The 12,795-nt window shown below is 43.4% G+C and overlaps 1 protein-coding gene across 7 annotated transcripts in view; it reads right to left on the reverse strand.

Annotated features, from left to right (window-relative positions):
* Nucleotides 1–12,795, reverse strand: part of SYTL5 (synaptotagmin like 5) — a 185,814-nt gene that overhangs the window by 35,420 nt on the left and 137,599 nt on the right. For all 7 annotated transcript variants that reach the window (XM_054695781.1, XM_054695784.1, XM_054695785.1 and 4 more), the window contains one exon: nucleotides 1,432–1,567. In XM_054695781.1, coding sequence (XP_054551756.1) covers nucleotides 1,432–1,567 — 136 coding nt within the window. The remainder of the gene's footprint in view (nucleotides 1–1,431; nucleotides 1,568–12,795) is intronic.

The following is a 12,795-nucleotide window of genomic DNA, read 5'->3' on the forward strand; positions in this document are numbered from 1 at the left end:
ACCATATTGGGTGATCAAAACATGGTTGGTTATGCCATTTCTGGAATGAAATATTGGTGCATGGCAAGGCCCTTATCAGCATTTACAAGAGATCCGATTCAACTGTCTGAACTCATTCCCTAGTAATCCTCCCTCTGTATACTCACAACAGCCACTCTGGCCCACTTGCTCTTCCTTGAACATACCAGGCAAGCTCCTGGTCTGTGGACTGGTGTTTCTCCAGGGGCATTTATTAGAGTGCATATACAGGCTGACTTCCACTGATGCACAACTGAAACTTATATACTGTTGTAAAGCAATGTTACCTGAATAAACAAATTAAAATATCTGCACATGTAAAAAATATTTTAGATACTGGTTGAGCAAGGGCACTCACCATTCAAGGTGGAAAGTAGCATGAGGAACTGAAACAGTCTTCCCTGCAGGTACCTGCTGTGTATTAACGTTGTCCTGCCTAGAGGAACACCTTGAGCCAGACTCCTATATGGCTAATTCTTTTGCTTCCTTTAAGTCTTTGCTTAACCAGGGTCTGGCATACAGGAGGCTTTCATTAAATGTTGACTGAGTCAAAGAATTATAGTTCATCTACAAAGATTTCTTAAATATAGATGTTACGTTTCTTGCTTAATATGTTTGGTGACTCTTGCCTAAAAAAAAATCTAGTAGATGCTCATTCATTCAAGAGAATGACTTCCATTGTATATAAAATGAACTGCATGATACAAGTTCATTGTGTGTTGATCCCTTATTTTAATAGAGCATAGAAACGAAAAGTATAAAAAGATCTCAAGATACTACCTTTCTTGACATAAATCAGTTTAGAAAAATCTAAAATCTAAGAAGTTACATGGAAGCTCAAAATGAGACACTTCTAAAGACTATACCTGGTTTAAGTCATATAGCCATAGGGCCTCCCTGGTATTGAAAGGGGTTGAGCACAGCACTATGAAGCTACAGGCAACCTTGGAAGCATGAGTTCGATCCCCGGTCAGGGAGGTGACCCACATGGCGCAGCAGATCTCTCCTGTCTCACCTGCTACTCCCCTCAGCAGTGTATTTCAGTAGATCTGCCTGTTCTGTTCTCCACTCTGTCTCTGGCGAATCCTCTCACCACCATCCCCCATATCTCTAGCCTGTACCCCAGCTCTTGCATGCATAAGAAAATTAATCTTTTAAAAGAAAAGAAATCATATAAGCCACATAACCAACCATCATACAAATGCCACCTCTGAACCCCCCTCCTTTCCCTTCCTCCTTGCTCTAGACTTCCTACCAAGAGCTCGGGGTGTGGGACGGTCAGGGCTGATAAAGCAGCACCTACCATTAAGCAGCACAAATAACACACCTCGAGTTACAGGGCTGCAATCCCCCCTGCCACAGACACAAGGCCAAGTCCTGGAGCTGTGCATCCGTTCAGATTTGTGTACTCACTCTATTGCTGCCTGAGGTCATACTGCGTGAGCTGGGAGCCGGTGACTTCTGAGTGACTGCAGTGATACCATTGCTGCGGCAGCTCTTTGGTGTCCCAGGTTCCTGCTCATTGAGATCTGATGAACCCGTGCTCCCCCTAAATGAGAGAATACTCTGACTTTAACATGGAAGCAAAGCAGCAACCCAAGACACAGTCAGGGAAGAGGTCATAAGGAAATGAGGCAACCTGCAGGCCACACGAAGAGCCACGCGGTGGCCATACTGTCACCCTCCTCCTCAAGCACCTTCAGGGGCTTGCTAGGTTCTACCCAGTTGTTTGACTTCAGGGTCTTGGCCTTTAAGCTTTACTCTCACCAAGCTCATGCTTGTATTTTTGTTCACACTTTTCCCACCTAATACGCCCTATTGCTGATGCTGCCTGTTCAAATTTTCCCCATCCTTCAAGGACCAGATAAAGTTCAGCCTCCCTCATCCAGCCTTTCCTGTCAATAACAGGCTTTGTGAACTTTTGTTTTACTCAGTTCATATTGGCTTACAGTCTTCGCCAAATTATATAGCCCTTGATTACACAATGTCTTGTTTGGTTCCCTAACTGATCAACATACAAGGACCTTGGTGTCTCTTTTAACTGTGAGCTCCCTGGGGATGGCCTTATAATGTATTTACCATATAGCCAGCACCTTCAGAGTGCCTTGGTCAGAGGAGGCACTCAGTACATAGTAATCAAAAGTCATATATTTTTTCTTTGTATTGTTTTAGTGTCTGGATCATGGTCTATATTTAATAAATGTGGTATAAAAACAATGACATTTGGTAAATGAGCTTGACTGACTTTCACGTTTGCTAAAACTGATTAAACTCCATTCAGTTATGATTAAGGAAAATGGATGAGTTCAACATTGGTAGAATAAGCTATTAAGAAGATAATCAAAAGATCACACAGCTAGGAGTTCATATCTTGGATTTAAGAGAACTATGAAAATTTTCAGAATAGTATTCTTTAATACTACACAGAAACAGTGTCTGGGTTCTTTCTAATTAGGACACTGAATACATTATTGTACCATTGGACTCTTCTCAGGAGGGATTCAGGACTATGTCTTTTCATTCTGACAACAAAATAAAATTTTGTGATGGAACAACTTGATTCATTTTGAAATCCCATGTTCATTGGTGTTTTTTTAAGCCCTCCTATTTCAGGAGCTACATTCCCACATTTGACAAGAGTTAACCATATTGATGTCTTTCTAGGTGATTCTGTTCATCTCCTTAGTCCTACAAAGAAGGGAGCTTAGAGACCTAATGAGTGATGCTGTGCTCTGACTGTAAGTTCTCTGCTTTAGAACACAGTACACACATCTCTCTCCCTACTGTTTTAGGCAAACTCTCCTTAAAAAAAAAAAATAAAAAGGAGCCAATCAGTTACAATTTAAAGGAATTTATGGATTTTTCTTCTTGTGTCTATACTGAAAGGGTCTCCCAGAACTAGAAGTTTTGAAAAAGTCCCCAACATTGATTCAACTTGCTAGAACCTAAAGTCCTGTTTATGTAGAAGCTTTGGCAGAAGTGGATTCATTGTGGAGATGACATTAAGAGGCTAACCTGTTATAAGGAAAAAGTTCCTGTGATTGTAAGACAGCTGCTGGAAGGAACTGTTGCCAGAAGTATTATATCAAAAATGCCAGACACTTTTCACATTTGTGCTTGGCATTTACTGTGAGCTTCTCTCAAAATATTTTCCTCACAGTTGGCTGTTTCAGTTGATCAGATTTAGTCTAATGAGGCAGACTATCCTTAATATTTGAATGTCAACCCTTTTAGATGTTATATAAAATATGACATAAAAACATGACATAAGGGCCTCCCTGGTGGTGCAACCAGTTAAGATGTAACCTCTGAAGCCGCAGCACGAGTTTGATCCCTGGCCAGCCAGGGAACAACCCACATGATGCAGCAGACCTCTCCTGACTCGCCTGCTGCTCCCCTCAGCAGTGTACTTCGGTCATTATGCCTGTTCTGCTCCCCACTCTGGCTCTGGTGAATCCTCTCACCCCCCACCTCTGGCCTGTACCCCAGCTCTTGTACGCATAAATAAATCTTTTTTAAAAATATGACATAAAATGGTAAAAATGTATCTTTGCCACTTAAATAAGAGAAAAGCTTCAAGTCTAAATTAGAAAAGTTGAAATTTGAATTAGGACAGTTATTTTTGATTTAGATATCATGTTGCTGGTATTTAAATAAGTGAAATATGCCAGAAGGAGAAAGACAAATAACAGATTTTTGATCATAGGTGTAATATAGAGAAAACAAAGAGTAAGGCAAAATCAAACCAAAACCAACCCTACAAAGTTCAGTAAAACTGAGGGGAGCAAAGAGTGAAGGACTATGGGTGCCTTGGTGGAGGCTGTTGTAGGGTAAGGTAAAAAAAAGCATCAGGCTTTTCTGCCCTCCCACCATTAGGATTGATGATGGAACCCTGTGGTCATGAATGCATGCCTGATGGCGGGCACATGGAGTGGGGTGTGGGCATGTGTAGGTAGATACACCTGGGCTGAGAGACTGGGCTTATAAGGGCGATGTCACGGAAAGAGCAGAGCAAAAGGAGCGAAAGAGAGATGAGTGAAAGAGAAGCAGAGACCACGAGAGAACACTAGGCAGAGTGAAGACTTGCTGGTGCCCCCTCCCCCCCTGGCACCCCTGCCTGCTGTGTACCTGATAAATCCCAGTAAAGGCCTGCAAAAGCCACTGAAGGCTCCAGAACTCTCCTCCTTTACCCCGTCTGCTCAAATCATAGATATCCTGCTCTGTCTCTTCCTGTCCCTACACTGTGATGTGGTAACATACATCTGAACAGGTAGGATCCTATATTTCTGAATCATATGCAGTATTGTAAACCAATGTTAATTCAGAAATTATTTACAAAACTAGAAATATTAGAAATCAGTGCCAATGAACCTTCCAGGTACATTGGACTTATGGGGAAACTGACAAGAAAGAGATACACTGATCTCATTCTAATAGAGCCCAACGTGTGGGGATAGGATACTGGGGAGCTTAGATAATCTGGGTTACCTGAAAGACACAACTCCTAGGGTAGGAAAGAGTCATTTCATGAAACATACTTAAAAATCCTTCCATTTTGTTACCTCTAATTCCTACTGGCACAAACTTTGATAATGGCTTCCTAGATGTATACATTTCTAGATTAAGGAGCCAAGGTAAAGGAGCAGAGACTGTAATTTAAGGAGTTGTCTTTCTGGTTTACCTAATAGTCTCCCAGGAGTTGCAGTCAGGAAAGACTTTCCCAGGATCCAACTTTGCCAGGCTAGGCTGACAATGTTGAGTGTGGCCCTGCCTGGTCACACAGGTGCTGCCCTAAAGAACCAAAAGGCAATATTCACTTGAGAGGGACTAACCCTGGGGCAATGAGGCTAGTGAGCAGCACAACAAAGACAATGTAGAATATTCTTTGTGCAGTTTATGAACTTTTCTGCCTTGGAGTTATTTCAGATTTACAAATGACTATGTAAGAAAGACAAGTGAGGGAAGAGAGGAAGTTAACTAAGCCTGTTCAATAGGGTAGAGATGTTAAAAATGAGAAATAAAAGGGGAAAGTTGAATATAGCTCAACCTTCCAGTCTTTTGTGATTCCCCCAATGCTATGTCCTTGTCAACAGTCTTGTATGAGATGGTGGCCCTTGCACTTGGCTGCGTATCAGAAATACCTGGGGCAATTTTAAAAATTCCCATGCCCAGAATATACCCAACACTAATGCTACCAGACTCTCTGAGCATGGGATCTAGGCATCAGCATGTTTTAACCCACCACTACCCCTGGACCAGGCCTCCAGCAATTCCAAAATGAAAGCAATGCAGACAACACCCAGATGAACTATGGATTAAGTTCATTGATCTCAGACATTTCTACGCCCACACTGTCTGCTCCTCATAGACAACTCCTCATTTTCCTCACTGCCCCTCATTTTCCTCACTCAGCACCGTGCTCACATCAAAATCACTGAGCTGTTCTCCTGGCTCAGATGGTGATAAAGGGGAAGGACATTTTCTGTGTCAGGGAGGGAATCTGTCATACCAGGGATCAGTAAACTATGGCCTGTGGATCAAAATGGACCCACCACCTGTTTTTATACAGCCTGTGAACTAATAGTGTTTGCTACATTTTTAAGTGGCTGATCAAAAAATTCAGAAGAATAAGATGTTATGATGTGTGAAAACATGGAATTCAAATTCCAGTCCCATAATGTTTTATTGTAATTCGGCCATGCCCACTCATTTAAGTGTTGTCCATGACTGCATTCATGTTCCACTAACAGAGCTGAGTAGTTGAGACTGAGACCATGTGGTCCATAAAACCCAAAATATCAATTGTGTGTACTTTTGCAGAAATAGTTTGTCGAACACTGTGTGTGCCCATGTGCACAGGAACACAAACACAGGGACCTGGGTGAAGGACTGATCAAAGAACTCACGTGACTCAACAAAAACAAAATAAACAACCCAGTCATGGGCAGAAGAACTTAAAAGATATTTCTCCAAAGAGGAAATGCAAATGGCCAACAGGCATATGAAAAAATGTTCAACATCCTTTATAATCAGGGAAATGCAAATCAAAACCACACTGAGATATCACCTTACACCAGTAGGAATGGCACATATCAAAAAAAAAAAACAAGCAACAACAAATGTTGGCGAGGATGTGGTGAAAAAGGAACTCTCCTACACTGCTGGTGGGAGTGCAAACTGGTCCAACCACTGTGGAAAGCTGTGTGGAGGTTCCTCAGTCTACTAGAAATGGAGCTACCATATGATCCGGCAATTCCACTAATAGGGGTCTAACCAAAGGACACAAAAACATTGATTCAAAAGAGCACCTGTAGCCCTATGTTTACTGCAGCACTATTTACAATAGGTAAAACCTGGAAACAATCCAAATGCCCGGAAATAGAAGACTGGATCTAGAAGATGTGGCACATACTCAGAAGGAAAAAGAAAAATATCAGATGGTTTCACTTATAGCAGGAATATAGGGGAACCAAATAAGACATCAGTGTAAAAAAAATAACAACAGTACAAAACACAACAAAGCAAAAACGGACCATTATAAATCAGAGACCTCCTGCAGGGGAGGAGGTGGGAGAGGGATCAGAGGGAGGGAGGGAGGAGCACAGGGGACTGTGGTGATGGTGCCTTGGGGAAGGAAATTCTATGGGGACTCAACCTGAGGGGGTGGGGGGAAGTTAATATTGTTTAAAAATGAACAATGATGTAAAAAATTTAAAAATAATAAAAAATTAAAAATTAAAAAAAGAAAAAATAATATAGACCAAACTCTTTGAAGAAGTCAACATATCACAAGAGAATGAACTTCATTTCATATATTGGGTGCATGTGTATTATGTGTGCACGTGTGTGTGTCTGTGCATGCGCGTGTGCGTTATATGTAGGCACAGATGAACCATCACAGGGGCTCCTGAACGCAGAATTAAGGAAGTATAGAAATGAAGCAGCAGCAGCAATTCTTCAGACAGTTTCTCTGGCTGCAATTTTCTCTGAAGGCCCAGGCTTTCTGTTGCTTAATCACATGTACTTTCCTTCCCTTTCTTCCCTGGAGACAGGACAATGTGGTGGGCACTCACTGAAATTTGGTTCAGTGGATCTCACTGTTAATTCTATAATGAGTCTCTAATTTGATTTGCTAAAAGAAAAGCTAATTTGACGGGTGGTTTAAAATATCTAGGGTTTCCTTAAAGGATCTGTTTCCTTTAAAAGGATGCTTCTTTTTTTTTTTTTAAAGATTTATTTATTTATTTATTTGTTTATACAAGCACTGGGTACAGTCAGAAGCGCGGGAGGGTGAGAGAATTCACCAGAGCCAGAGCGGGGAGCAGAGCAGGCAGAAGGACCGAAGTACACTGCTGAGGGGAGCAGCGGGCGGCAGGAGAGGTCTGCGCGCCATGTGGGACCCTCCTCCGGTGGCCGGGGAGCAGCCGGGGATCGAACCGGCGCCGCAGAGGCTGCAGGCAGCTTCGCAACCCAGCGCTCAACCGCTGCGCCACCGGGGAGGCCCTAAAAGGATGCTTCTAAAATGGAGGAGACAGTCACTAAGAGGGAAGAAAGGACTGACTAGTTATGATGAAAGAGATGCTAAGAACAGGTAGACTTTCATTCAGATACTGTTTTGGTCTTTTACTATCACAGTAAAATACCAAATTCTATGTCTTCTTTTTAAATAATGTCTGGCAGCTCCCTCTCTGGGAAGAGAAGACAGCAGCCATGGAAAACCATGGGTAGACTAGAAGTTAGGAGTAAGAAAGTCATGTCTTCTACAGACACCAAGGAAAGCAAATGTTTAATAGAACTGAGCTTTCGGTAGCTAAGTGGAGCAAGCACTTAGTCTGTACTTAGTTCAGATTTGCTAAACTCTTGTACCCACGTTGCTTATAGTTAGGAACTTATCAAGGGAAACAAATCCATCCACATCTTGTTTCAACTTAGCTCTGCATTTTGTCTCTTGCACACCACATTTCAATATTTATGCTCTACAACCCTGAGCTGCTCTCCAGTGCAGGCAAGATTGCTTTATGCCTCTTTTCCTTTGCACTTTCTATTTTCTCTGTCTAGAATGGTCTTAATTTTCTTCACCTGGCCAATTCCTCCTCATCCCTTCAAATCGCTTAGAGGCCCACTCCATGAAGCTTCCTGAAATCCTCTGAAAGTACAAAAGTCTGTCTTTAGTTTTCCCATAATACACAGAACATCTTTCGATCACAATGCCATATTGTCTTGAAATTATTTAGTTGTTCCAATCTTTCCTGCCAAATTGGGAGTTAATAAGGAGTGGAATGGTATCATTGCCTAAGAATGTCAACATTTTCCACTTGGCATATCATTCTAGATCCATAATGCTGATAGCACTGTGTTCAATTTATTCAGATAAGATGCATAGGTGAGCAATTTCTAGATCTTTACTCAATGATTTGTAGAAGAAAGGCCAATATTGTGTCTTCACTACCCTGAGAATAAATATATCACATAATACACTTGACATGGCAGTGAGTAAGAAAGAAATGTATTAGGTTGGAGGATGGAAGTGTGTTCATCTAGTTCCTAGAAAGAAAACCAGCTGAGACAGTGAATGTGGGGGAAACAAAATTAGAAAAACAGTTAAGTAGCAAGGGGGAGACAAGTCAAGAACTCAGTTGTGGTGCAACCACAGGATAGTGTCAAGAGTCTGGATGAACTACTGAGGTTCCTTAATCCTGATATGGGAATCATAATACGGGAAGTCACAGGAATGTAAAGCAAACATACATCAGAGGCTGAGCAACTGGTAGTCTGACAGACTGGATCTTTGAAGGAGGGATGCTGAAGCAGGTATCAGTGCTCCCCCCATTTCCTGCAGCACTCGCCTCTCCTCATTAAAACCCCGCTTACTGAGAACACCTCTATTTCAAGCCCAAGACCTTTCCAGATCACAGGAGCTTGAAGCTTTGTGCACAGAGCAAGACACAAGTGCCAGAGAGTCCGGGCCTCCGAACCGGCCCTCAACCAACAAAGAGAAAGCTGGTTTATACAGATCCCAGACCCCCAATCTCTTGACAGGACAACTGTGACTTGTATTGAACACCATCCCAAGAGTCATCCAGTGAGGTTGAGCCGTAGTTGCCAGAAGTGGTGACTGGCATAATGATACACATTCTTTTGCCTTCTTTTCATTCCATGGCTCACTTTCTCAGTCCCCTGGGGTTTTCAAGACTACACCCTAAGTAAATTACTTGCTCCTGAAATCCTTATTTCAGGGTTTCCTTCTGGTACTCCCAGTCAAGTTAGATGGGCATGGTGCCCAAAGGATGAGTTTTAAAAGGGGTAGTCTTGAGGTATAAGTAGAAGTTAAGAGCTGAGGAATTATCTGGCCACTCCGGACTTTATGGAACTCCCACTGATGTGGTCACAGCACAAGTAAATGAAATCCTCTTTTGAGTTCACCTTTTCTTGCCTGTTCAGCTCATGTTCATCATCATGGAAGTATGACTTACTCTACTCAGGTTACCATATTTCTGTGAATCGCATTAGGCTGTTAGCATCTGTGATGACATGTGACTTTGCTCGCCTACCCCCTGCTCCCACTATGGAGGGGTGAGTTCACCCAAGTAGGTTAAAATAGGAAGAAAGAAGAAGGAGTATCAGACACAGCAAAGGCACAGGAAAGAGGTGAAATTGATTTTCCTTTGGAGGACAATCCTTAAAGTCTTTGTCCTTTTGTGTCACACACTGTTGTGGCTGAGATTATGGGGTAATATTTATGTATTTTTAGAGATGTGCTATAAATGTGAATAATTTCTGAAGCCTGGTAAGGAAAGGGGTTTGCAACTAACTACAAAGCATTCCAGCTACTATGCAAAAACCAACCAGCATTGCCTTCGCGGATGAGCTCGAACACACTCACCTTGCTCTATTCCAATTATTAGTAAGAGGATGCTGCTTAATTGGCATCTTGATTGCAAAATGGTCCACGAAAATTACATTCAGGACAGGAAAATAATTTTACTTCTGATGAGAAAAGGATGTCGTATCATTTAATGATGGAGCGCTTTCATAAGCTCACTTTACCAAAATAATAGCTATGAGGGAAGAATGATTGCTCTAGTCTTGACGGTACCACAGAGAAAGGGGGGGTGAGGGGGGGTGAGGAAGTGACAGCAAGTGCGGTGCTTAGAATGCGCACTAGGACTAAGGGCGGCCTTGAGTGCTGTGGCCTCTGCTTTGGATCAGAGCCAACCAAAGCAGTTTGTAAAGTGTCACAGAAACTGTGACACACAGTGGATGGTCATCCTAGGCCTCCCAGACAGCAACTGAGAGTAACTGGAGAAAACCGCTATGCGTTGCAGGGAGAGGTGATGTGGAAGGTGCAGGGGAGAGGAAGAAGGGTGAGAAACCAGCTGGTTATGAAAATGAGACCAGGGCCCATGGTAAAATGTTTGCCCTCTCCTCCAGCAACATGATCCAAGTGCTGCTGAGAAACAGAGCATCATCCTTTATCTATTTTTACTGAACAGAGTGAATTTCATGTTCAAAACTCCACTTTCTCTTTATGCATTTTAGGGGACATTATGGAAGTCCCAATTGGATCCCCTGTCCCAGCTTTGCATGTCAAACCCTAGTTTCTGAGTGTTTTTCTATCATGGCTTCTACCTGAGGCCTTCAGAGTGGTGACATACCTTGGAGTGTGTCTCCTCCATCCCCCCAGAAGAGTTGTCAGATACAATGTATAACTCTCAGTTAAATTTGAATTTCAGATAAATGAATTTTTTAGTATTAAAACATACTAATGTTCATGTGGCATATAAATGAAATATTTTATGAGGCATACTTTTTAAAAAGTTGTTCATCTGAAATGCAAATTGATCTGGGTACCCTATATCTTTATTTTCTAAAACTGGAAACCCTACCCAAGAGACTCTTAGTCAATGACTGGTTGGTAAAATAGTAGAATGAGCCAGCGCCTCAAAAATGGAAAAACTCTGAGATACAATTTATGCCCAGCGTGTTTCTGCAAATCAAGCAGCATCCTCAAACTCAAACCTCATTTGAGGCAGCACCAATGTGTAGCTTCTCCCTCTTCTTTATTCTGCTACTCTTACTCCCTTATTGGTTTCCTCTGGAATCCTTTCATTAATAAATCACCGGCTTATGAATTCTTGCCTATGCATCCATTTCTGGGAGAGCATGTCTTCAGATAAAGATGTCACATATCATACCACATCGACAAGGCATCTTAGGAATCAGTGCTTCAAAGAGCATTCTGTTCATTACTTATAGATTATATTTATAGTCTTTTAAAAAATCTCCTTTGCCTCATATGTCAGGTCCTTAACAACCACTGAAGAGCCTCTTCTGAGAGGCTGCTAGGCCTTGCCTGACCCATTCATACTTCTCACTTTGAAACAAATGAAAAGACGTAAATCCAGTTAGGTATATGATAATGCATCATTTCCAGTCTTCTATTACCTGTGTTTTGAAAAACAAAGCCCACGCTCTTTTGGGCCCCGCCTCTGAAGCCTGCGGATTGGACAGCGGGGTCAGGAGGCACACGCCTCCGCAGCCCAGCCAATCAGGAGCTTGCTGTAATTTCCAAACCAGCTAAGTAGATGCTGCTGAAGCTGGGAGAGTCAGGGGGAAAAAGAAGGAAGTGTGGGTGACCCTGAAGGGTTCTGGCACAGTTGTACGCCGTCACGAGCACCCTCCAAGCTAAGAAGGATCCTGTCCTCTGGGGTTTATCTTTTACTCATTACATTCGCACAGAGCCCACACCACCCAGAACCGACAGTCAAATCCTGCACCCGGGACCAGGAGAACCAAGGTGCAGGAGATTAAAGCAGAAGTTCCACAGTCAGGGCTCCCTCTGACTCAGCAGACCCCAGGCCGAAAGCCACACATGAACAGAGAAATCACAAATACTGTTGGGGAGCACTCAGCTCTAGGACCCCTGAGGTTCTGGGGGATAAAATGTGGGGCCTGGGTCCCTTCCCCAGACAAAGGCTTCCGGAGCCTAAATCAAAATCCTGTCAGGTGAGGGGGTATAGAGCTGTCACTGGGGGCGCCAGTCCAGTCTGGAATAAGAGTCCATATTCCAGGGAAGTAGGGACACCCTATCTGGAGGGACCAGGGTGCCTGGACCTCTGCATATCTGGGCCCTAGAACCTCCACCCAGTGACTGGATCTTGCCAGTACTTCCTGCTTTGAGAAGGGAGGGATCAGATCTTGTGTCCCCAGAGGTCAGAGGTGCTGATTCCATCCTCAGGACCTTCCTTTCCCCTTCTACTTGCTCCAGGAGCAAAGAGAGAGGTGGCAGCAGCTGGGCATCAGAGAGCCAGGTCTCAGGATTACTCCCGGAGACCCCAGTCCAGCCTGCATCCTCTCTCCCTGGAAGAGAGCATGAAGGTGTCACTTAGGTGAAGGAGGAGGGGCCACTTCATCTGGCCCAGTGGATGCCATTAAGATAAACTGCACAGAGTCATCTTTCCAGCGGAGTGACTCCCACCTGATGCCCTCCCTGGCCAGGTGGTGCCACTTTCCATCCCAGGTTAGAAGGGCTCAAAGGGAACCTTCCCCTAACCCCTCAGCTCCAACCTCCTATTCAGTGTCATGGCTTCTCACCATTCACACCAAAACCAAGTTCACACCCACCCTATGGGCCCCCAGAGTCCAGTAGACCCGACCTGCCCTGTGCTGGGGATGGAGTACAGTAAGGGTATTTGACCAAAAGAGTTGTATAAGGTTTGAGGAGGTACCTGGGAAACCACCTGTGGCAAGTCCTTCTAGACCCCACCCCAGTAAAGT

Source organism: Talpa occidentalis, unplaced genomic scaffold, assembly GCF_014898055.3.
Source record: "Talpa occidentalis isolate TD23 unplaced genomic scaffold, MPIMG_talOcc4v2.1 talOcc4.15, whole genome shotgun sequence".
Lineage (NCBI taxonomy): Eukaryota > Metazoa > Chordata > Mammalia > Eulipotyphla > Talpidae > Talpa > Talpa occidentalis.